The following is a 24,921-nucleotide window of genomic DNA, read 5'->3' on the forward strand; positions in this document are numbered from 1 at the left end:
AGCTTGAAGCAAACAGGAGGCTTGCTTGCTTCAGTGACGGAGGAAGCCAACGTTCCCTGCCTGCCTTGGCGGCCTCTGAGCTTGCAGTTTAAGAAACATTGTTACAAATATAGAAGCTAAACAAAACTCCAGAAACCTGCTTTCAGCCAGCCGGGCTTCAGCCAGCAAGACCGCAACATTGTTTCAATTATAGAACAAACGCAGATCCCTGCTTTCAGCCAGCCGGGATCTCAGAGCTGGAGTGAGCAGGACCGCAACAGTGTTACAATTATAGAACCCAAACAAACCAGATACCTGCTTTCAGAAGCCGAGGCCTCAGAGCTGGAGCCAAGCCCCAGAGCTAAAGCTGGCCCAGAATAAAAAAAAGAGAAAAAAAGGAGCGGTTGGGAGCTTCAGTCACCCGCCAGCCTGAAAACGGCCCTCAGCCCCTCACCCAGACTGGCCAGGCACCCCAGTGGGGACCCCCACCCTGAAGGGGGTGTGACCAGCTGCAAACAGCCATCATCCTCTCATCCAGGCTGGCCAGGCACCCCGGTTGGGACCCCCACCCTGATCCAGGACACCCTTCAGGGCAAACCAGCCGGCCCCCACCCGTGCACCAGGCCTCTATCCTATATAGTAAAAGGGTAATATGCCTCCCAGCACCGGGATCAGCATGACAGGGGACAGCAACCAAACCCCCTGATCGCCCTGCGGCTCTGTGTGTGACAGGGGGCAGGGCCACAACCTCCCTATCCGCCCTGCTCTGTTCCTGACAGGGGAAGGCGCCCCAACCCCCTGATCGGCCCTGCTCTGTGCATGACGGGGTGGCGACGCAACCTCCCTATCGACCCTGCCTTGAGTGTGACAGGGGGCGGTGCCCCAACCCCCCAATAGGCCCTACCCTGAGCGTGACTAGGGGTGGCATCGCAACCTCCCGATCCGCCCTGCTCTGTGCATGACAGGGGGCGGTGCCCCAACTCCCCAATTGGCCCTGCTCAGAGCCCGACCAGGGGCTGCACCTAGGGATTGGGCCTGCCCTCTGCCACCCGGGAGCATGCCTAAGGCAGCAGGTCGTTATGTCCCGAGGGGTCCCAGACTGCGAGAGGGCACAGGCCGGGCTGAGGGACCCCCTCTCCCCCCCGAGTGCACAAATTTTTGTGCACTGGGCCTCTAGTCCTAATATATAAAAACCCAGGCTACGTAACGACCGAAGGCTCGAATGACAGGAAGTCAGTCCTGCAGTCAGTGCTGGTTTGCCACACTGACTGCTGAGGGGTCTGTGGATCAGGCCTGGAGAGAGGCCCGAAGAGAGAGGTAAGGTGTGATCCGCAGCCTCCGTGGCAGCTGTTGATCAGCTGTTGCCTCTCTCTTTGTCTCCGGGCTTTGCCAGCAGCTGTGTATCTGTTTCTCTCCGGGCCTCTGCGGGGGCTGGGGATCAGTCCCGCATCTCTGATCAGGCCCGGAGATAGGCCCGGACACACTAAGTGGCATAGAAACCAACCAATCAGAACCTAATCTGGGTGAACTGCGAAGGCAGAACCTAAGGTGGGGGCTGAGCAGGGGTTTTAAGGGCAACAGCTGTTTGGTGTAAGGTGTAAGAAAGTCTTTCAATTTTTTAATGACCAGTTTGAAAGTATATTGCATATGGCTGGCTATCAGTCCGGATATAGGGATTATGTATTTTTGTCTGCTGCCAAGAGCATCTCCTCCTGATGAAAAAGGTTTTCCCCCCCACCATTAAGCCCTCCATATCCTATAGAATCTAGCTATACTACTAATACAGTTATATGCTAGTTAGACAGGGGTTGACCGGCCATCTTCCAGACTTCCGACTTCCTTCCGGACAAAGCCATGGTAGTGGGGGTCGAGGCAGAGAGGGCAGTTGGGGGCGAAATCAGTTCAGCAGGGGAGGACCATTGGGGGCGAGATCAGGTCAGCAGGGGAGGGTAGTTGGGGGCAACCAGACCGGCAGGGGAAGACAGTTGGGGGCAATCAGGCAGGCAGGCAGAGGCAGTTAGGGGTAACCAGGCAGGCAGGTGAGCAGTTAAGAGCCAGCAGTCCCACATTGCAAGAGGGATGTCTGACTGCCAGTTTAGGCCTGATCCCTGTGGGATATCTCCCAAGGGGTCCCCAATTGGAGAGGGTGCAGGCTGGGCTGAGGGACCCCCCCCCCATGTACAAATTTTGTGCATTTGACATCTATTAATATAAGAAAGGCCAAACATCAAAATCAAAATTATCTTAAATAAGGTCTTTTTATCCCTTAAAAATGTGCAAATAGATTAATAATGTTTTTAAAATTTGTTTAGTTTTTCATGTAATGATCATTAATTTAACCCCACACTATAGCCCAGAAGGATGTCTCTCAATTTGTTCAAACATATTTGTTCAAACATTAATTTCATCTTACTGTTCTAATCCACCAATCAGCAATTCCTCTGACTACTCTTGTATTTGGGGTTTCCTATTCCTTGATCACACGTTCTACTTTTTGTTGGTTTAATCTTCATTTAGGTGGTACATAACTTCCATTACCTTTCTGAGAAAGGATGGATGGAATGTGTATTTTTTTTAGATCCTTTAGGTTTGAAAATAATTTTATTATACCCTCATGATTGATTGACAGATTGGCCTGTATAGAATTCTAAGAAGTAATTTTCCTTCAGAATTTTGAAGCATTTGAAACTTGTTTTTTTTCTATGAACTTGTACAACGTACTTTATCTCTCTACTTGTTATTTTTGTAGAACAGAGAAAAGGGAGGTGGGTGATGCACAGAGAAAGAATTCCAGGATCTGTCTTGGGTCACCTTTCTTTTTATTAAATTTACTAGAGGCCCGGTGCATGAAACTCGTGCACGGAGGGGGGGCGGCCCTTAACCCAGCCTTCACCCTCTCCAATCTGGGACTCCTCGGAGGATTGTTTGACTGCTGGTTTAGGCCCGATCCCGGGGATCGGGCCTAAAGCATCAGTCGGACATCCCTCTCAGAATCCAGAACCTCTGGCTCCTAACTGCTCACCTGCCTACCTGCCTGCCTGATCGCCCCTAATTGTCCCCCCTGCCAGCCAGTTCACCCATAACCACCTCTGCCTGCCAGCCTGATCTCCCCTAACTGCCCTCCTGCCGGTCTGGTAGCCCCCAACTGCCCCCCCTCCACTGGCCTAGTTGCCCCTTACTGTCCTCCCTGCTGCCCTGTTCACCCCCAACTGCCCCCCTCTGCCAGCCTGGTCACCCCTAACTGCCCCCCAGCCTGTCTGGTCACCCACAACTGTCCCCTCTGCTGGCCTGGTCGCCCCATGCAGCCTGCTGTTCAGTTGTTTGGTCGTCCCTCACTAACCCCCCTGCTGGCCTGGTCGCTCCCTGCGGCCTGCTGTTTGGTCATTGCTGTTACTGTGAGGGCATCCCAGACAATTTGCATATTCCCCTATTAGAATAGATTGGGTGACATTGATTAGATAATATAGGGCTCACGTGTACATTTCTATGATACATGAGCTGTATATTGCGTTGTGTGCTCACTACCCAAAGTCAAAAAAACTATCACCATATATTTGTCAACTTTTATGGGTTGCGACATCCCACCCACCCCCATCCCTCTGGAACCACTATACTGTTATCTGTGCCTATGAGTTTGTTTTATATCCCACATGAGTGAAATCAGATGATTCTTTGCTTTTTCTGACTGACATTTCCCTTAGCATAATATTCTCAAGGTCCATACATGCTGTCACAAATGGCAGTATTTCATCTTTTCTTATGTTTGAGTAGTATTCCATAGTATATATGCTCCACATCTTTTTCCAATCATCTGTAAGGACACTTTGGTTGTCTCCATGTCTTGACCACTGTGAATAATGCTGTAATGAACATAGGGGTGCATATATTTTTGTGAATAAATGTTTTTGAGTTTTTCGGTTAGATACTCAAAGGGGGATTGCTGGATCATATGGAAACTCTATTTCTAATTTTTTGAGGAACTGTCATACTATTTCTATAGTGGTTGTGCCAGTTTACATTCCTACCAGCAATGAATTAGAGTTAATTTTTTCCACATTCTCTCCTCTTGTTATTACTTGTCTTTATAATAACCATTCTAAAAGGTGTGAGGTGGCATTGCATTGTAGTTTTTAATTTGCATTTCCCTAATAGCTAGTGAAGTTGAGCATCCTATATAATAAGAAAGGAATATGCTAATTATCCATTACACCTTAATGCCACAACCAATCTACAAGTGTTGGAGAGCTGCAGGAGGGCAGGGCAGTGAGCTACAAGCCAGGAGAGCTACAGGAGGGCAGGGCAGTGAGCTATGAGCTGCGGGAGAGCTACAGGAGGGCAGAGCAATGGGCAGAGAGCTACAGGAGGGTGGGTCAGCGAGCTACGAGCAGCAGAGAGCTACTAGCTGTGGTGGGCGGGTGACCAGCTGAAGCAAGCGGCAGCGAGCTACTCACACACGGATTCATGCGCAGGGCTACTAGTCTATATAATCTATATAATAAAAGCCTAAGTGACTGTACGGTGCAACAACCGGAGGATATGATGCGCACTGACCACCAGGAAGCAGCTCCTTTGTTTAGCGTCTGCCCCCTGGTGGTCAGTGTGCTTCCACGAGGGGAATGCCGCTCAGCCAGAACCCAGGCTCACGGCTGGCAAGTGCAGTAGTGGTGGCAGGAGCCTCTCCTGCCTCTGTGGAAGTGCTAAGGAGGAGCGAGCCAAGCGCTAAGGAGCAAGCGGGCGCTAAGGAGTGAGGGATCCCGATTGCAAAGATGTCCGACTGCCGGCTTAGGCCCGATCTCCACGGGGATCAGGCCTAAGCTGGCAGTCGGATATCTCCCAGGTGGTTATAGACTGCAAGAGGGCGCAGGCCAGGCTGAGGGACCCCCTCTCCCACTCCAGTGCATGAATTTCGTGCACCAGGCCTCTAGTCTTTTCATATATCTGTTGGCCATTTATATGTCTTCTTGGGAGAAGTGTCTGTTCAGGTCATCTGCCCTTTTTTTTAACCTTCACCCAAAGATATATTTTTTATTGATTTTTAGAGAGGAAAGAAGAGATGAGAGAAAAACACTGATGTGAGAAACTTTGATCAGTTGCCTCCTGTAATTCGCTGACTGGGGGGGATCTTTTGGTACATGGAACAAAGCTCCAACCAACTGAGCTACCAGGCCAGGTCCCTCTGGTCATTTTTTAAATGGATTGTTTGTTTGGTGTTGAGTTGTATGAGTTCTTTATATATTTTGAAAATTAACCCCTTGCTGGAGATGTTGTTTGCAGATATTATCTCCCATTCAGTTGGTTGCCTTTTTGTTTTGTTTTTTGGTGGTTTCTTTTGCTGTTCAGAAGCTTTTTAGTTTGATACAGTCCCATTTATTTATATTTGCCTTTACTTCCCTTGCCTTTGGGGTTAAATTCATAAAGTGTTCACTATGACCAAGGTCCATAATTCAGTACCTCTGTTTTCTTATATGTAATTTATGGTTTCAGATCTTATATTTAGGTCTTTGACCTATTTTGAATTAATTTTTGTAAATGGGGACAAAGTGTAATCTAGTTTCATTCTTTTACATGTGGCTTTCTAATTTTCCCAGCACCATTTATTGAAAAGGCTTTATTTTCTCCACTGTGTTTTTCGCTCCTTTGTAAAAATTATTTGCTCATGTAGATGTGGTTCTATTTCTGGACTATCAATTCTGACCCACTGGTCTGTGTTCCTGTTTTCTGCCAATACCCTGCTGTTCTGATTATCATAGATCTGTAGTATAAATTGAAGTCAGGTAGTGTGATACCTTCAGCTTTGTTCTTTTTCCTCAGGATTGCTTTGGCTATTCGAGGTTTTTTGTGGTTCCATACAAATCTGAATTTTTAAACACTTTACTTCCTTTTCAATCTTAATAATGCCTTACAATTTTCAGTATATAGGTGTTTTCACATCCTTTGTTAAGTATATTCCTAAGTATATTATTATTTTTGTTGCGATTACAAAAGGAATTGTGTTTTGTTTCATTTCTTTTTCTGAAATGTCATTGTTAGTATATAGGAATACAGTGGATTTTTATACATTGATTTTGTATCCTATAACTTTACTGTATTTGTTTCTAATTATTAGTTTGGGTTTTTTTTGAGGAGTCTTTAGGGTTTTCCATATACAGACTCATGTCATCTGTAAAAAGTGACAATTTTACTTCTTTATTCCCAATTTGGATGCCTTTTCTTTCTTTCTCTTGCCTGATTGCTCTGGCTAGGACTTACAAAATTATCCGATATAATAAAGATGTAATATGCAAATGGTCATTACGCTGTGAAGCATAACAACTGACCACGTAACAACTGGATCATGGATCAGCAGGAGGGTGGGGCAGCGAGCTACAAGCAGGTGGTGGAGAGCTACAGGAGGGGGCAGGGTAGCAAGCTATGGGGGGTGCAGGGGGTGGAGGGAGCTACAGGAGGGTGGGGAAGCGGGTAGAAAGCTACAGGAGGGCGGCAGCGAGCTACCGGCTACAAGCGGGTGGCAGAGAGCTACAGGAGGGGGCAGGGCAGCGAGCTCTGAGGGATGATGGGGAGGAGGGGGGCAGGAGGACCTACAGGAGAGTGGGGCAGCGGGCAGAGAGCTACTGGAGGGTGGCAGTGAGCTACTGGTGAGCTACTGGCCTACGGATGCGTGCACATGGCTACTAGTGTTTAATAAAAGTGCTGACAGTGGGCATCGTGTCCTATTCCTGTTTTTAGAGAAAAAGCTCTGTTTTTCACCATTGAGTATGATATTAACTAGGGTTTGTCATATATGGCCTTTATTATGCTGAGGTACTTTCCTTCTATATTCATTGTATTGAGTGATTTAATCATCAATGGATGTTGTCAAGCCCCCTGGGCGGGGGGCGCAGCCTCAGGTCCCTTGTGAAGCCCTGCCGGGTGGGGGGGGCACAGTCTCACGTCCCCCGGTCTGGTGCCGGAGTGGGGGGCGCAGCTTGAGGATCCCTGGCCCAGGCCGGGGTGCATGCCTTGAGGTTCCTTGACCCAGGCCATGGGGCAGGGCCCATGGGGGCGCAGGCCTGAAGGGATCCCAAAGCCCAGGGGCAAGGGGGGGCGCCGGCCTCAGGGTCCCCTTGGGCCCAGGGCCGGGGGGAGCGCACTTTTGAGGTTTCCTCCAATCAAAGCCCCGCGGGGAAAGGGGGGGGGGCGCCAGCCTGACGTCCCCCTAGCCAGGTACCATGGGCAGGGGAGTGTAGCCTGAGGTCCCCCCTCAAGCCCCACTGGGTGGGGGTTGCATCCTGAGTCCCCTATCAAGCCCCACTGGATGGGAGGCTCGCCTCAGGTCCCATGATCCAGTGCTGGGGCATGGGGACGGCCTCAGGTCCCCCAGTCTGGTGCCGGGGTGGGGTCATGGCCTGAGGTCCCCCGGCCCAGCACTGAGGTGGAGGCACGGCCTGAGGTCCCTTGTCAAGTCCCGCTGGGCAGGGGGCGCAGCCTCAGATCCCTGCTGATTGCTCATTAAGGCTTGTTACGGGAACTTGGCCTCCCCTGTGGGCGCAGCCATCTTGACCGTTCTGGCATGATGGTCAATTTGCATATTCCCTCTTTATTAGATAAGACTAGATTCGCAGTGCATGGATTCATGCACTGGTGGGGTCCCTCGGCCTGGCCTGTGGGGATCAGGCCAAAACCGGCTCTCCGACATCCCCTGAGGGGTCCTGGATTACGAGAGGGCGCAGGTCAGGCCAAGGGACGCCACTGGTGCACAAATCCCTGCACTGGGCCTCCAGTATTCTATCTATAATAATAAAAGCATAATATGCTAATTACGGATGAAGCTGGGGTTTCAAGGGAAGCCCGGGTCCCGGTTGCCTGCTGGCGGCCAGAGGGAAGCCTGGGTCCCTGGTGCCAGCGGCCAGAGGGAAGCCCAGGTCCCAGTGCCAGAGGGAAGCCAGTGCTGGTGCTGGCAGCTGGGGGAAGGAAGGCCTACTCTTGCACGAATTTCATGCATTGGGTCTCTAGTATATATATATTGATCTGGATAGTGGTCACATCACATTGCACATTTGGCTCTTGAGCATTATGTCATCTCTCTTAACTGAAGTATTTATTTTAATTCCTTTAAAGAAAAACTCCTTAGAAGTGTTATGAATCTCACTCAACACAGCTTTTGTCCTTGTCAAAATCACAAAGCCTCTAAGAGACAAATATTTAATGGCATTGTCCAAGTTTTCTTACCCTAATGTGCCTCACTCCCAACCCGTATCTCTCTCAACCATCTCCTCAGTGGTGTCTCTATGTCTGATCAGAGATTAAAGGTAACTGCCAACAAAACAGAGGACAAGGATGTTTGAGATCCTTATATTCAGGATAAGCTCTAGGGTCCTTCCTTCTTCCACCAAACCAAAGTAAGCTCCCAAAAGGAAATCGAAAGGAAATCCTAATGTCAACACCAACCTTTCAATCATCACTTTGTATATCGCTTTTATATTGCTCACCCTCATGAATCTGTATCTAAATATCTTCATAGAATTTCCATAGTAATTGTACTTTGACAGTTTTGAACAGGGTGAAATGACAGTTTATCTAGATTCCAAGTAACTTTCTAAACGATGGTTATTTTTTCAGTCCATGACAATCACAAATTTAAACAATCCAATGAAAAGCTGCTTTAAAAAGATTCCTTCCCTTTCTCACTTTAAAATGAAAGTACCAAGGAAAAAATAAAAAACGAACCGTATTTATTACAGCTTGCTGTTACATTAAGTCCCACAAAAGGAAAACTGGACCATGCCCAGTGCTTGGTTCTGTACGTTGTTGGCAAGTGAAGTTGAGAACTGGAATGAGGCACTGAGTTAAGTTAGGTCAGACAACACGCAGTCAGCACGCACATTACTTCGGATATTTTACATCAAAACATGAAACAAAGTCACGTCAAGGAAGGTGTTTCAAGAGAGTGAAGCTTTCTCCTTACGCCCCTCAATTAAAAAATGTTAATAAAAGTAAAATTGAAAGATCTTCACAGATACTTTAGATGGTAGCAGAAACCCTGCAACAAAATACAGAAGAAACCTTAAGGCTTTATGTTCTTTTATCGCGTTCCCAGTTTTAGTCACCCGCACAAAGAACTGATCTGCAGAAGGAACTGAAAATGTGTACGGAAGGACGATCGCGGGTCTTGTCAACGTGGAAAACCCCAGGGCCTCGGAGAGGGGCTGCAGCAAATGCCGGGGGGCAGAGCTGTACCAGTACGCGTTTCGGGTGCGGAAGACCATAGTGACTGCTCTCCAAAAGCCGGGCTCGCGGGGTGAGGGAGCGGAACCGGGCACCGCGGGGTGAGGTCCTCTCGGGGGAGGACGCATTCCTAGAGACCAACCTTTTCTGGGAAGAGGAGGCCGGGAGTAAAGAGAGCCGTCGGGGGACCCCCACTTTTAAAGGCACTTGCAGGCTACAGAGCACTCTCACGGGCTTTCTCTCCTCCGACACAAGGTCCTTCCTGCTGACCTCCAGCATCTGCGGACGCAAAAGGCCCCGCGCGAAGGCCCTTTCCAAGGTCCGCACCCAGAAGGGCCCACGACGCAACCGAGTCGCGGCTCCGGGCCCGCGGCCGCTCGCGCCCCCTGGGGTCCAATAGGCGCGCACGTCACTCGCCCGCTGCCAATCGGCGCCGGGCAGCTCACCTCCTCCGGGCCCGCAGCCCCGCCCGCCGCCCGCCCGCCTCTGCTGTTGGCGCAGGCGCCGCTGCGGCTCGGTGCTTGGGGACGAGCGGACGCCGCCGGCGAGGATGGTGCTGGAGAGCGTGGCCCGCATCGTGAAGGTGCAGCTCCCCGCGTACCTGAAGCGGCTCCCAGTCCCCGAGAGCATCAGCGGGTTCGCCCGGCTCACAGGTAACCCCCACCGCAACCCCGGCCCATCCTCGTGCGCTCCCCAGGAGGGGGCGGGGTTGGGGGGGGGGGCGTCTGAACATCCTCGGGCCAAGGGGCGGGGCTCGGCGGGGGGGCGCGTGACCCCGTGACCCGGCGGCGCGCCGGCGCAGCCGCCAGGGCCGCGTGTGCTGCCTCTCGGCCGGGCGGCGAGGCGAGGCTCCGGGCTTGTCCTCGCCTCCGGCTCCGCTGTCCTTCGGGGGGGGCGGTTTTTCCCAGCGGCGGCGGCGAGCTGGGCCCGGGCTGCTCTCGCCCTCGCCGGCGCTCTCGCGGTCCGCTTTGTTTGTATCCCGGCCGCCGTGTGTCGGGCAGCTCGCTCTCTGCTGGGTTTCACCACAGCGGGTGTGTGCAGGAATATGTTGGCCAGAGACACACAGACCATAGGTACATGGCAGCTTTATTTAGTGGAAAAGTTAGAAATAATCTCAGACCCACAGGGAGAGATGGGGGCATTTGCGGTCGCCTCCGTTCCTATGGGTCTGGAGGCAGTTGTGGTAACGAGTTGGAGGAAAGATCTATTAGCCAAAAAGGGTTCCAAAGCTAGGACGGTGGCCCAGATCTTAGAAAATGAAATTTAATTTATGGATGTCACATTATGTACTTACAAAAAAATAAGTAGCCCACAACGCAGATTGCAAATCTAAAGGCTGAAATTTTCCAGAATGCAGGCAACCCTTGGGAGATTTTGTTGAGCCCTGGGCATTGCGTTGTGAGAGGCCGCCTAGGATGTTGAGGGGAGAAGCCACGTTGGTTCGGCCAACGTTGACCTCCTGTGCTGAGTATCGGATGTGAAGCATGTAAATAATCTTAGGTAAATAGGCTTGCTTAGCTTGGAGCAGCCTGGAGATCCATGTTAACTGACGTACAGTACAGCATTTGGAAGCCTGACTGGAAGATTTTTATTTTTATTTTTTTAAGTATACTTTATTGATTTTTTACAGAGAGGAAGGGAGAGGAATAGAGAGTTAGAAACGTCGACCAGCTGCCTCCTGCACACCCCCCACTGGTGATGTGCCCGCAACCAAGGTACATGCCCTTGACCGGAATTGAACCTGGGACCCCCTCAGTCCGCTGACCAACGCTTATCCACTGAGCCAAACCGACCAGGGCTGGAAGATTTATTTTGTGTAGACCAAAAGACAACTAGGACTAAATTAGTGAAAATTATTTGGAGATGATTTCAGCTCCACTACACGGACGTTAAAAAAATTATTTTTTAATTGAGGCAAACTTTCCCCAAACAAGTGCCTTGGGAGATTAAAACAATAATAAAACATAAAAAGCAGAGTCTGGTGGGCAGATAGATTTAGATGGGAAAACTAGATGACTGTTACAAATCTAGAGATTCTTTGAGTTGTGGACAGAGTTGCTCTGTAGGTAAATGGCTGTGAGATATTAACATTTTAGATGTTAAAGGATTTGGTAGAAAGCTTGTAATTTAATAGAAACCTTGGTAACCAAATAATAAACATCTGAACATCAGAAGCCACATAAAAGTAACATAAAATGAAAAAAGTTTCAAATCAAGTGTTTATAAATATCAGTCTTCTTTTGGTCCAAACAGTTTACTGGTATCTTGATAGAATTGCAGCAATTATGTAAAATCGTGTGTTTTCCCCTTTATCATTTCTTTTACTTAAGCACTTTACTTATTTTTATGTATTCCTCATCTTGTTCTAACAACTATTTGATCTGATTTTAGATTAACATCACAGTAGGCCTAACCATTCCCCTGCAGCTGGAAATTTTGAATGTTTATATAAATATAATGTATCTTTTTTTCATAATGCTCAGTGGTAAGTAGCCCTGTGCCAATACCAATTGTTTTTTTTTTCTCTTTTGAATTATACCTTGGGTATAGTAATACCAGGTCAAAAGGATGTTACATTTTGTGACATTTGTTCCCAGTTGCCAACTTACTTTTTTAATAATTTGCATAAGTTAACTGCTGAATTTTTAACAGTCAAGAAAGAAAAATGCCCTCTTACTCCCACCCCAATCCCGAATTATGTGTGTTAATTCTGATGATGGATGGTTTTATATTAGTTTCCCTTTTCTGTATATAGAGTGTAGTTGAAGCATATTAGAACGTATATTTGATTGAGTGGCTAGAAGATTTTACAAGTGTGGTTTTTTTTTAAGGATCCCTCTTGTCAACAAATATTTAATTTCTATTAAAGGCATTAAGAAAACTCAAGCTAAGTCTCTCCTTAAATCAATAATATATAGTAACTTCCTCTTTAAAGTTTTTACACATTTAATGGGAGGCCTGATTCTCAGAAATAATGACAACTCTGGTAAATATCTTAATAGTACATACTTAACTTAAGTTCCATTACAGTGTGTCTAGTTGTTATTGTATTGCTTATTTGTTTAGGAAACATAAACATGTTTTTAATAGCTGCTTTATGAAAAAAAAATGAGATAGGCTGTTTCACTCTGGACAATGACAGTGTAGCAGTTGTAGACTCTGCTTTGCAGTGCTATGGAAGAAAAGCAATTTCCACTCTGAGTCTGCCTTTAAGAGCAGATGGTAATAGCTAGTGACATTTGGCTCCCTTGAATGAGCTACTTAGAGAATCATACTTAGACTTTGTTGAAATAAAAATCTGAAAGATAACTTTTCAGCAATTGTGTAAAAGTTTAAGAGACCAAAAGTATTTTCATTTTCTATCTATGACAATTAGGGCAAAAAAAAGTTACAGTTCACATTGTTGCCTGTTTTTCCTTCCCTATTTAGATACAGCGGTTAAAAAAAAATTGACTCTCATGATGACTCTGCATTCTTAGTAAACACTTGGGGAGATCCTTAATTACCCATTATCGTATAGTATTTACAGACAATCCTTATCTACCAGAGACGACTTATCTATTTCAGTTTAGGTCACATTTCTAAGACTGAGGCTTTTAAGATAAATTTGTATGGTTTTGCCCTTTGGAAGTATAGTGTATCTTAATACCCTGACCTTTAAAAAGCTTTCCCTGTCATATAAACTTTTAAAATAGAACGAAAAACATCTTCTCATTCTAAAGTCAGAAAATTATTTACTTCTAGATCTAAAAGCTAGCTCTTAAACTTTGAATATAGTAGATCTTTCCCCCTTGAATTAGTTTGCTTTGAAATGAAATGGTTTTGATCCTAAAGGCAACTTTTTTCCCAGTGAAACAGCTTTAAGGGCATTAGCTCTATTTATCTAGAAAGGGCCAGTTTTGAACAGAGAATTTAGAAGTGGAACAGAGTTAATAACATATTTCCACAAAAAGACATACAAGCATGTTCATAGCAGCCTTATTTATAATAGTCCCAAACTGGGAGCAATCCAAGTATCTACCAACAAGAGAATGGATAAACAAATTATGGCATATTCAGAGTGAAATACTGGTTAACAATGAAAAGGAATGAATTACTGATCCACTGATGAATCTCAAAAACTATATTGAGTGAAAAAAGCTTTGATTATAGAAATCAGTTGTGGAAGATAGACTAAAAAGGGGCAGAATAATACTTTCTGGGGTGATAGAAATATTATACACATTTTCAGCTGAGGCTACAGGGTTGTATTTAATTGTCACAACCCAGAGCTAATCACCTATCAGTTTGTTGTATGTAAATTGTACCTTTTTTTTTTTTTTTAAAAGAAATGAACCAAAAGTGAGTTTTCTCAATAGGAAAGTATAATAAAACATTAAGTTCAAACTAAAGAGTTGCATTTATTAATAAGTAAATAATAAAGGTTATTTGTGAAATATTGAAGAATTTTATTTTAGAAAACTTTTTTTTGAGACCTTAGGAAAATATTTACATAGTTACTATAAGTTGTAAATGTTTTTTCCCCCTCTTTCTAATTAGACCAACTATAGTTAAAAGTCAGTTTAATTAATGATTATATTAGCCTTTGTAGAGAACAATTTCGATCTCATTGAACATTTTCTTCCGTATAACTATTTTGCAATTTAAAATTCCTCAAGTCATCAGGTGTTTATTGAGTACTTACTATGGGCCAGGTAGTGTTCTTGATACAGTGACGCTGTTCTGTTCATAATAATGAATGGAAAATAGATTTAAAACTTGATTATTTTATTTTATTTGCCCTTAAGTCTTGAATAGTCTGTATTAGGTTTGAAGGCGTATGGTAAAGCCACCCATTGAAAATATTTTATGTTTATCTTTCTGAAGTTCAGAAATAGAAGTCATTTGTGTATCTTACCTGCAAATGATACATAAGAAAATGATATAAAATTATCAGCAGCCAAATTGCAATATTATTTTATGGTATCATATGTAACCTTTTAAAAGGGCAGAAAAAAACTATCCTAGTTTCTTAGAATATAGTTCTTCATTAAGACCCATGTGTGTCTGTCTATATATACTTTTTAAAATGTTTTTGTCATTGAATTTGTTTATATATCTTGATCAAGAATAGGGTGTGATAGCTAGCCCATCTACATAAAAGGTTGAATCTACTCCCTCTTAATTTTATTTCTTCTAAGGAGATAATTTCTTTTAACTGTATCTAAAGTTTCAGAAAATTGGTGTTATAAAATTGCTTGCTACTCAAGTTGCTTTGAAATATTCTCTCTAGATTTTGTTTTTCTAACGGTACTGATTCTTTTACTCACCTTCTTAATCTTCTTATTGTTTATCTTAATAGTGGGAAATAGAATATTACAAAATGAATATTACATGGTCAGTATTAATAATATTAGTGTGTCTGATTTATTTTCTTTTCTAAAAAATTAGAAACAGATGATTTAAAAAACATTGGAGCTCTGACCGGTTTGGCTCAGTGGATAGAGCATTGGCCTGCGGACTGAAGGGTCCCGGGTTCGATTCCAGTCAAGGGCATGTACCTTGGTTGCGGGCACATCCCCAGTGGGGGATGTGCAGCTTGCGGCTGGTCAATGTTTCTCTGTCATCCATGTTTCTAACTCTCTATCCCTCTCCCTTCCTCTCTGTAAAAAATCAATAAAATATATTTAAAAAAATACATCTCCTTTAAAAATAAATAAATAAATAATAAAAATAAAGAACATTGGAGCCCTGGCTGTTGTGGCTCAGTTGGTTGAGCACTGTCCCATGCACTGAGAGGTTGCCAGTTGGATTCCAAGTCAGGGCATGTGCTTAGGTTGTGGGTTTGAACCCTGTGTGATGTTTCTTTCTCCCTCCCTCTCTCTCTCCCTCTTTCTCTCCCTCTCCCTCTTCCTCTCTCCCCTCCTCTCTCCCTCTCTCCCTTAATACTTGAGGCATCTTCTTGCCCTAAGTGAGGTTAGCACTTCCCCTGTAGCTCTCTCAGTGGGTGTCTTTTTCTATCTTTCTGTGTGTTTGTGGGATGAGGGGCCAAGGCAGTTGGCATCTTTTAGGCACTGCAGAGCTGCTTCACACTGGAACTGTTTTACTCTCCTTCAAAGAAAACTGTCTTCTTCCCTCCATCAGTATCCCCCTTTGCTGGTATCTGTTGAACTTTAGTCTCTTCCTTACGTTTTTTAAGGATGGTGACATATCCTATTTTTTCCTTTCCTTTACAATACCGCACGTTCTTGTCATGCTTAAAGCTGCCCTTCTTATATTGTCTTTTTTTTTTAAATTGAGGCCAATACCATCATACATCCAGATAATGAAACCAGAAATCTGGGAATCATGAAGAAGCTTCACTTCCTGTATTTACCTCATGCTCTATACTTTTAGTCAGTTACCAAATCCTGTTGATTTGAGCTACATGAGTTAGCAGGTCTTATGTTTCCAGATGAATGAGGGTTGGTCACAGACCTATGCTGAGATCCCGATGAAAGCTGTACACCATTTTCTCAGAAAATGCACACACACGTGCACATCTGCTTTTCTAGGGATCCATTAGTCCTCTCTTTGCTTTAATGGCCACTGTCTTAGTTTCAGCTCATGTTATTTTTTTCTCTAGCCCTCTCTGCTCTTCCTTAATGTTTCTCCACTAACCCATCTTCCATCTAATACCAGTGTAATTTCATAAGTGAACAGTGTTTCAGTTACATTATTTCAGATATTTCAGTGGTTCCCTTTTATATCAGGGCCTTCCATAGTCTGGCACTGGCTCACTGTTACACACCCTCTTCTCTTTCATTGTATCCCAGGAATACTGTGGCACTTAGTTTCCTAAACTTTTCATGTATGTCATATCTCTGTGCCTTTGCCTATTCTGTTTCTTCTGTGTAGAATGTGGCTCCTTTTCCCCTCTGCCTGTGGACTCCTATGTTTAGTCACTTTCAGAAACCTGTTAGGTATCAAATCCTCCTCTTTGTTCAATCCTGTCAAGAGTTAATCACTTTGTCCACTGTATCGCTTACTCATGAGTGTACATAATACACAGTACTGTAATTCTTTTTTATAGGTCTATATTCCATACTAGGCGGAAAGCTCTTTTGGGGTAGGAACTGGACTGCGTCTTCTAATCTCTTCTAAATTGTATACCCTATAAGAGCAGGAACCTTATCTAACTATCAGCCTGTATCCCCAGCACCTAGTGCAGTATTTGGAATGTGGTGGGTACTTGTATTGTTGAACAAATGAATGAATTATTGTTATTCCTATTTTACAGACCAAAGAAACCTGACTCCAAGTATACGAAAATCTGGATTTATACAACAGATAAACTGTGAATTAGTTATTTGAAATCCTGCTCTATGCCAGGCACTGTAGTAAGCACTGGGTATCTACAGACAAATAAGACAGCTGCTGCACTTGCATTTAGCACAGTATCTCCACATCGTAGGTACTTAATAATTACTTAGTAAAAAAATGGAAAAGAAATTATTTAACAATAGCATATTGATCAGATTTCTTCATTCAGAAATATTTATTAAGCATTTAAATTGATGAAAGAACCCAGAAAGAAGGGATTGTATAAGAGCAAACTTTCTAGAATGATAGAAATACCCTATATTTTGTTTTAGGTGGTGTTCACAGATCTATATAGTTGACAAATTTATCAAATTGAGCACTTAACAAAGTTCAACAGGCTGAACACTAAGTTAAGCCTCAATATGAAATAAAATAAATTGAGCCAAGCATTATTTACACACCAAGGAGACAGTGGTGATGCAGACAAATAAGGCCCCTGCCCTTGTAGATCTTCTGTTTTGACGGGGGATATGGTAGTTGGGTATAGCCATTAAAGTTCATGTTTCCAAAGGATACTAAGGAATTGGAAAATGCTTCTGAAATAATATTAAGTGAAAAAATTATGATATAGACTGTATGGTCTATATCATATGGTATCAGTTTTGCTTTTTGCATTTTAAGTATTTAAAGCATATATGTATGTACATCAAAAAGTTTTTAAAAACACCCCAGAACATAGAAATATAAATGTTACTTACTCTTGACTGGTGGGATTGAAAGTTACTTTTTTATATTTTTCTATATTTTAAAAAATAAATCCTATTTTTTATAATCCTAAAATAAAAATAAAAAATATACTGTACAAAATATGCATTATACCTAACAATTAGTAGGTAACAGTTTTTTCTTCATAGTATCAAAAATATCTGTAATAGCACAACATATATCAAACAGGTTCATAGGAAATAGCTGGTCTTAAAAGTTTTTTAAGTTTCTTGTTTGATTTTTCTGTATTTCATATTTCTTTACTAAAATCAGCATTAATAAAGTGATTTCTAATTGAGCTTTATAGGCTGTATTATTTTCCTTTATAAAGCTTTTCTGTAGTTAAAATGAAGTTTATCATTAAGAAGCCGATTATACTAAAAGTGTTATATAAGTTATTATTTTGTTGTCGGAGATATTAGTACCTTTCATTACTTTATATCACCGTTTTTCTACCAGCGTGCTGCAAGAATTTTTAAAACATGCAATAACTGACTATTTAGTCAGGAATACTGACCTCTTTCCTCAGGTTGTAACCCCCCCCCCCCAAAAAAAAACAACAACAACCTAGCAGCCATCACAACAATAGCTGTCCAGTGTGAATGAATCAAATGACACCCTTTTGCTCTAGCCAGTTTTGCTCAGTGGATAGAGCGTTGGCCTGTAGACTAAAGGGTCCCAGGTTTGATTCCAGTCAAGGGTACATCCCTGGGTTGCAGCTCAATCCCCAGTAAGAGGCGTGCAGGAGACAGCTGATCCATGATTATCTCTCATTATTGATGTTTCTATCTCTCTCCCTCTCCCTTCCTCTCTGAAATCAAATAAAAGTATGTTACATATTTTAAAAAATCAATGTTAAGGTTTTCATCTTTACATTCTTTTGTTCTTGTTTTTTCATTCTCATCTTTACTTTTTTACTTTTTTTCTTGCTTCCCCCCCTCCCCCATTCATTTACTTTTTGACTGAGTTATTTAACCTCTTTTTACATTATGATACTTAATGTTATTCTACATTCAACAAACATCTATTGAGTAACTACTGTTTCAAGATACTGTACTGGATGTTGGGGCCAATATTCATATAAGGCAGTGGTTCTCAACCTGTGGGTCACGACCCCTTTGGGGGTTGAACCACCCTTTCACAGGGGTCGCCTAAATACATCCTGCATATCAGATATTTACATTATGATTCATAACAGTAGCAAAATTACAGTTATGAAGTAGCAACGAAAATAATTTTATGGTTGGGGGTCACCACAACATGAGGAACTGTATTAAGGGGTCGCATCATTAGAAAGGTTGAGAACCATTGATATAAGGTAATTGCCTGATCTAGAAGATAAGTGTAAATAAATACTTGCAATATAATGTGATGAGTAAGGAAGGGACTGACATTTATACTCTACATTATTCATTCAGTAAGTCATTCATTAAACACTTCTTAGGAGTCTACTTAGTTCCAGAAGAGTAATAGCACACAGCTCCTTTTCTTACAGACTTATGGAAGTCCGCTTTATAAATAGATAACCATTTATACTAATAAAAGGGTAATATGCTAATTAGACTGGATAGACTGGACATCTTCCGGACGACCTGGACATCCTTCCCGACAAAGCTGGGGCCCGGGCGGCACTGCCCAGGGTCCCAGGTGCCTGCAGCCAGCCTGGGTGGTGCTGTCCGGGGTTCCGGGTGCCTGCGGCCAGCCCGGATGGCGCCGCCTGGAGGAGGGAATCCTGGGTCCCATGTGCAGGGACTGAGGCAGAGGTGGTTAGAGGCAATCAGGCAGGCAGGCAGGCAGGTGAGCAGTTAGGAGCCAGTGGTCTGGATTGCAGAAGGTACAGGCCGGGCTGAGGGGCAGTCCTCCCCCACTCCCCCACCCCCATGCATGAATTTTGTGCACCTGGCCTCTAGTCTGTCTATATAAAAGCCTAAGCGACCATCCGACCGGTAGCTATGACACACAATGACCACCAGGGGGCAGATGCTCCGACTGGTAGCTATGATGCACACTGACCACCAGGGGGCAGATGCTCAACGCAAGAGCTGCTGAGTTGCAGTGACTTGGCAGCTGCGGTTCTCAGGTGATGCACCTGGAACCAGAGAGGAGGGAGCCAGGGTGTGTCACCCGAGAACTGCCCTGTTGCGAACCAGGACCCCTCTGGAGATGCTGGAGAGCTGGTTTCGGCCCGATCCCCGCAGGCCAGGCCCAGGGATTCATGCACCCAGCCTCTAATAGTTTGATAAAAGAACATGAGGAAAAAGGTCTTGGGAACATATTAGGAAGTGATTAATTTTGCTTTGTGAATCAAGGAAGACTTTTGGAGGAGGCAGTAGTTGACCTTAGTCTTAAAGGGTTTACCCAAATGAGCCATAGATCAGAGATAGGCATCGCAAACAAGGAATTACTCATGCAGAGAACACAGGAAGGCTGCTACTCGGTAATAGCTTTGGGGTGGCTTCAAGCACTTGAGAGATGAGATGCTTGTGAGAGATGAAGCTGTCAAAGTAACCTGGCCATGCTATAGAGTTGGTACTTACAGAAACAATGGTCTGTTGCAGCATCATCCAAAAAATTTTTGTGATGATGGAAATCTCTGTGCTGGTAACTTCAGTAGCCACTTAGGCACATGTGTGGCTGTTAAGCTGTGCTGAAATGTGACTAGTGTGTCTAAGAAACTGGATTTTGAGTTTTACTTAATTTTAATTATTTAAATTTGAATTGTCACACCTGTGTTTTAATTATGTTTTTTACTTTGTATATTTTATGATGCTTTGACTTGACATCTAGGGGCCTTGATGGCCTTGGAGAACATGCCCCTCCCAGGAACAGCTAATTCCCAAAGATAATAAACAACTTGCCTGTGGAGCTCACCTTTCATATGGAAATCAACCAATCCAAAGCCTACACCTTACCCTACCACCTGTATCTAAATCACTTACCAACCAGGATTTCCCCTGTCCCAAACCACCCTGGGTCAGGTATGAAACAACTAGGGACCTCCTCAACAGCTGAGAGCCCACTGAAATTATTCACTCCTAAACTGCTTACCCTGCCCCACCTTGCTGTTCCCTGGAAGCCACAATAGTCTGTGCCCAGGCTTTCCTGTCACCTTCCACCTGATCAACCCTGATACTTTCCCCGTGTCCTGTGTGGCATGGTGTGTCCCCTCGTGGGAACTGTAAGTAATAAACTTTTCTTTCAAGGCAGTTGTCTTTGTGTCTGTCATCTTATATCTGATTAAAACAAAACCTTGAGTACAAATCAAAACAGTCTGGCTAGTGGCTACTATATTGTACAGCACAGATCTATAGATAGGTCTCTCTCTCCCAAGAAGCAGTTCTTTTTCATTTCTAGAAGTTTAATCAAAGGATCTATATGGAATGTTCCACTTTGGTTATGAGAATAGAATAGCCAGCATGACAGGTAAGATACTTATCCTACAGAGCTTCGTTCTGGTGACTAAAAGATTACACCCATTGCCCCCAAATTCCTACCGTATAGCATTAAGTTGAGCTGGCAAAATATTTTTGCAAAGGAGTTGCCACTAATATTTTTAGTCTCTACTAAAAGCTAATATTTTTTTCTGTGCCAGGCATAAATAGGTTGTTTCATGTAGCGCTCATAACAAATCTTTGGCATTGTGTTCCATAAAAAATAGTTTCATGCCCTGGCTGATTTGGCTCAGTGGATAGAGCGTCGCCCTGTGGACTGAAGGGCCCCAGGTTCGATTCCAGTCAAGGGCACTTGCCTGGGTTGTGGGCTCGGTCCCCAGTGGGGGGCATGCTGGAGGCGGCTGATCAGTGATTCTGTCTCATCATTGATGTTTCTATCCTCCTTCCTCTCTGAAATCAATAAAAATACATTTTTTTAAAAAAATTGGCATTTTTTGGAAAAATTGGCATTAAGCCAATCTTTTAATAGTTACATAGTAAAAACAGTTATCTCTGGAGAGTAGTTTTACCAGGAAAAGAACAGATAAAATGTTATATCTGTTGGATTTGATTCATGGTGGATGAGAACAAACTTACTGTCCTGGACTATACCTGCTTAAGTACAGTTTACCCACATGAAAAACGGGAATAATTATGGTACCTGACAAATATAATTTTTTAAGCTAACAGTATTAAATGAGATAAAACAGTTGCACTCTTAGTATATTCATTATCTTTAACATTTATTAGTATGCCTTGGCACATAATCTTCCGTTTTTTCCTACTAAGCTATTTTTACATAGTGCTTAGAAAGGTACCCGATAGGCCCTGAGGGAAGGATGTCAAATGATAACTCTTTAAGGACAGAAAGGATTCCCTGAAGAGCCCAGCAGAGGTTGGACACTAACCAACATTTGATAAAAACATGCTAAAATGTTTATCTTATTTCCCGGGGTGTTTATCTCCACAGGCATAAGGACCATTTAATTTATGTCACTTGTATTTCCTGTGCCCCAGAATGGTGCTGAGAACTAAAGAAGGCACTTGAAGAACACTTATGGAATAAGATGTATCTAACAATGAGAACATTTCATATACAAAAATTTTAATTAGTTTTTTAAAATAGTAGCTTTTACACAACATCTGCGTGTTTCTTTAGGAATCACTATGCCTTACCAAAAATGTAAAGCATTGAAACTAAAAAGTTAAAACATGTTCTGTCTGAAATTATATATGAATGGTAAAGTACAGATACTCTGTTGTGTGCTTTTAAACATTGTAGAAACATTTTCTTAACCTGTAAACTATATCACACATTGAATTTGGTTTATAATTATGGGTAGTATTTCCTGAAAAACAAATAATGATAAACATGAATATACTTAGGATAGTGACAGGATATTTGATATAGGACCTATCTCTGAAAATTTTGTTTTCTGTTTCACAAGTCTCAAGTTAGCCCACAAATGAAACAAGGTGGTCCTAGGTAAAGGCGGCTTGATTTACTGATTCATGGTTTTAAAGATGAATAGTTCAGAAATTGAAGAGAAGTAAAGAATAAAGAGTCTGCTCAAGGATGAGACATGCTATGTGAGTTCCGTGAGAGCACTGCAGACTAACATCTGTGCATGTTTAGTTTCAGAATGGCTTCGGTTATTGCCTTTCCTTGGTGTCCTTGCACTACTTGGCTACCTTGCAGTTCGTCCATTCCTCCCAAAGAAAAAACAACAGAAGGATAGCTTGATTAATCTTAAAATACAAAAGGAAAATCCCAAAGTGGTGAATGAAATAAACATTGAAGATTTGTGTCTTACTAAAGCAGCTTATTGTAGATGTTGGCGTTCTAAGACGGTAAGATGTCCATTTATACATACACTAAAATTTTGTGTAATTAAAATGTTTTCCTTCTGAAATCCTTAATTTTGAGGTCCTGTGAGATGAGAGGTTTTTCCATAGTGTTCAGTACTGAAAGTCTATATTCCTAAATTAAAGTTGCATTTTATGATCTATACTACCTACATTAGAAACGTTAGAGCAGCAAGGAAGAATAATGATGATGTTTTTACTATGTTTTATCAACTAGCTAAAGTAACATAGTTTAAAATACACCTATATTATGAGAGAGGACATAAGGTTTAGTGGAAGAGTTTAAGCTTTGGAGTCTGAATAAATTTTGGTCAAAGCTGATGACTGCCACGTACAGTATGACTTTGGGCAAGTTACTTAATCTTTAATCTCTGATTTTTAATTCTGATAATATATCAACATCACAGACATTTTCAAGAATTCAGTGAGATGATGTATGTACAATGCCTTATAGTATGAGCTAGTAAATGTTTTGATGAGATCTGTTCTACTTTAATCGTAGGTTATTTGAGGTTTTAAGTACAATAATGTTTATCACATCATCCTTTAATAGCCAAGTGTTAGAAACAATCTAGAATCTGATAATAGAGGAATGATTAAAGTATGGTGTAATAAAAATGATATAGGGTGCACGGCCAGTCTGGTTCAGTGGTTGAGTGTTTACCTATGAACCTAGAGGTCATGGGTTTGAATCCTAGTCAGGGCACATACCCTGGTTTCGGGCTGGATCCCCAGTAGGGGGTGTGCAGGAGGCAGCCAATTGATGTTGATGTTTCTCTCTCATTAATGTTTCTACCTCTCTATCCCTCTCCCTTCCTCTCTCTCTAAAACCAATAAAAGCATATTTTTTTTAAAATGATGGGGTATTAGGAAGCCACTACAAATCATGTTTTAAAGAATATTTAATGGCATGAAAGCATAATATAATACAAGTAAGACAAGTATATTACAGTTTTTAAAAAATATGTTTTTATTGATTTTTTGAGAGCGAGGAATGGAGAGGGAGAGAGAAGGAGAGAAAGGGAGAGAGAACATCGAAACCTGGGCATGCGCCCTTACCGAGAGTTGAACCTGTGACCTTTCTGTGCATGGGATGATGCTCAACCACCTGAGCCACAGCGGCCAGCCTATTACAGTTTTTTTTTTAAAATAAAAATGAATACACATAATAAATGCAGAGGAAAAATATGCTATAATGTTTCCTATGAGTGAATTTTTAAAACTATATTTTTTTAGTTTTTCAAAAATTTTATAATATGCATGAGTTATATATAAGAAAATATTTTTTATATATTTTGAATTTAAATTACATTATTTTAAATTTAAATAAGTGAATAGGTGAGTTCAAATTTAGAGCTTCACAGAGAACAAAAGCTTATTTGATCCCCTTTTAAACCTGTTGTATTGCCTCATATGGAATCATCCAAAACTTTTTACTTAAAATCTACACCAAATACTGAATTAGCTATTTAAAATTGTTAGATTTGCTGTGATATAAGAAGTCAGGTTAGGTGAAGAATACATCTATTACTCAGGCAAGCTATCTGATGTATTATTTTCTTTTTCCAAAGTAATGTGCATTTCACAAATATTTCTACTTCTTGAATCATTTAAAATAACAGGTGTAATTCTTTTTCCTTTCTAGTTTCCTGCCTGTGATGGTTCACATAATAAACACAATGAATTAACAGGAGATAATGTGGGCCCACTAATACTGAAGAAGAAAGAAGTATAATAGTAAGGAATTAGGATTGAATTGTGTGCTGTAAAATCTTATGATATCTTTTCATTTTTTGTGTATAGATCTTTCAAATGGTGGTCTTAATTACTACTACTTGTGGAGTAATTATTTCTGCCAATTTATTTTCTTGCTACACTACTGTTTATATTTGATACTTCATATATTCAATCATATAGAAATTAAATTGTGCAATCCTTTTATTCTGACTTCAAAGAATTAATGTATTTTCCTCCAATAAACCAACACTTCTGATTTTAATTAATTGAGGAAATATCTAAGTCTGGGGCAATAGGTCCCAAACTATTTGTTTGAAAAATCAATATTTTCAATAGATTATATAATTTACAATTTTCTCCCTACTCTATTAAACATATTATCTTTCAGTTTGCTTCTGTCTTGATCATTTGAAGGACTTGTTTCTTTTTCAGCCTTCCACACTCCATTCTTTTTAGATCAATAAGAAAAATATTGCTCTTAAGAATTACTTGAGTTTTCAAAGAGATAAACTCTTCGCTTTAGAGAGATTGTTGTCTAGTAAATATAAATATCCCAATTTCAGGGAAGATGTGAACTGGATATAAAATGTTCCAACAAGGAACACTTATTTACATTATAAAAGTTTGTTTACAGTGGGCTTGTTTGCCTCTGTTTAGG

The 24,921-nt window shown here is 42.3% G+C and overlaps 1 protein-coding gene and 1 long non-coding RNA gene across 2 annotated transcripts; one reads left to right on the forward strand and one right to left on the reverse strand.

Annotated features, from left to right (window-relative positions):
* Nucleotides 1-8,669: 8,669 nt before the first annotated feature.
* LOC111827086 lies at nt 8,670-9,547 on the reverse strand. Its single transcript, XR_002830569.1, has 2 exons — nt 9,326-9,547; nt 8,670-8,998 (listed from the first exon to the last, which is right to left on the reverse strand). It is a non-coding gene; the product is annotated as an uncharacterized LOC111827086 (long non-coding RNA).
* A 112-nt stretch (nt 9,548-9,659) lies between these two features.
* CISD2 (CDGSH iron sulfur domain 2) lies at nt 9,660-24,655 on the forward strand. The gene is made up of 3 exons (XM_006094097.3): nt 9,660-9,836; nt 22,297-22,511; nt 24,172-24,655. The coding sequence occupies exons 1-3, from the start codon at nt 9,734-9,736 to the stop codon at nt 24,259-24,261; spliced, it is 408 nt and encodes a 135-aa protein (XP_006094159.1). The 5' UTR covers nt 9,660-9,733; the 3' UTR covers nt 24,262-24,655.
* Nucleotides 24,656-24,921: the final 266 nt, after the last annotated feature.

This window comes from Myotis lucifugus, unplaced genomic scaffold, assembly GCF_000147115.1.
Source record: "Myotis lucifugus unplaced genomic scaffold, Myoluc2.0 scaffold_129, whole genome shotgun sequence".
Classification (NCBI taxonomy): domain Eukaryota; kingdom Metazoa; phylum Chordata; class Mammalia; order Chiroptera; family Vespertilionidae; genus Myotis; species Myotis lucifugus.

Bases quoted from the DNA above. Each gene is read 5' to 3' on its own strand.
- CISD2 (XM_006094097.3), top strand. From the start codon at position 9,734: ATGGTGCTGGAGAGCGTGGCCCGCATCGTGAAGGTGCAGCTCCCCGCG. The intron at 9,837-22,296 runs GTAACCCCCACC...GTGCATGTTTAG, and splicing joins CGGGTTCGCCCGGCTCACAG to TTTCAGAATGGCTTCGGTTA. The intron at 22,512-24,171 runs GTAAGATGTCCA...TTTCCTTTCTAG, and splicing joins GATGTTGGCGTTCTAAGACG to TTTCCTGCCTGTGATGGTTC.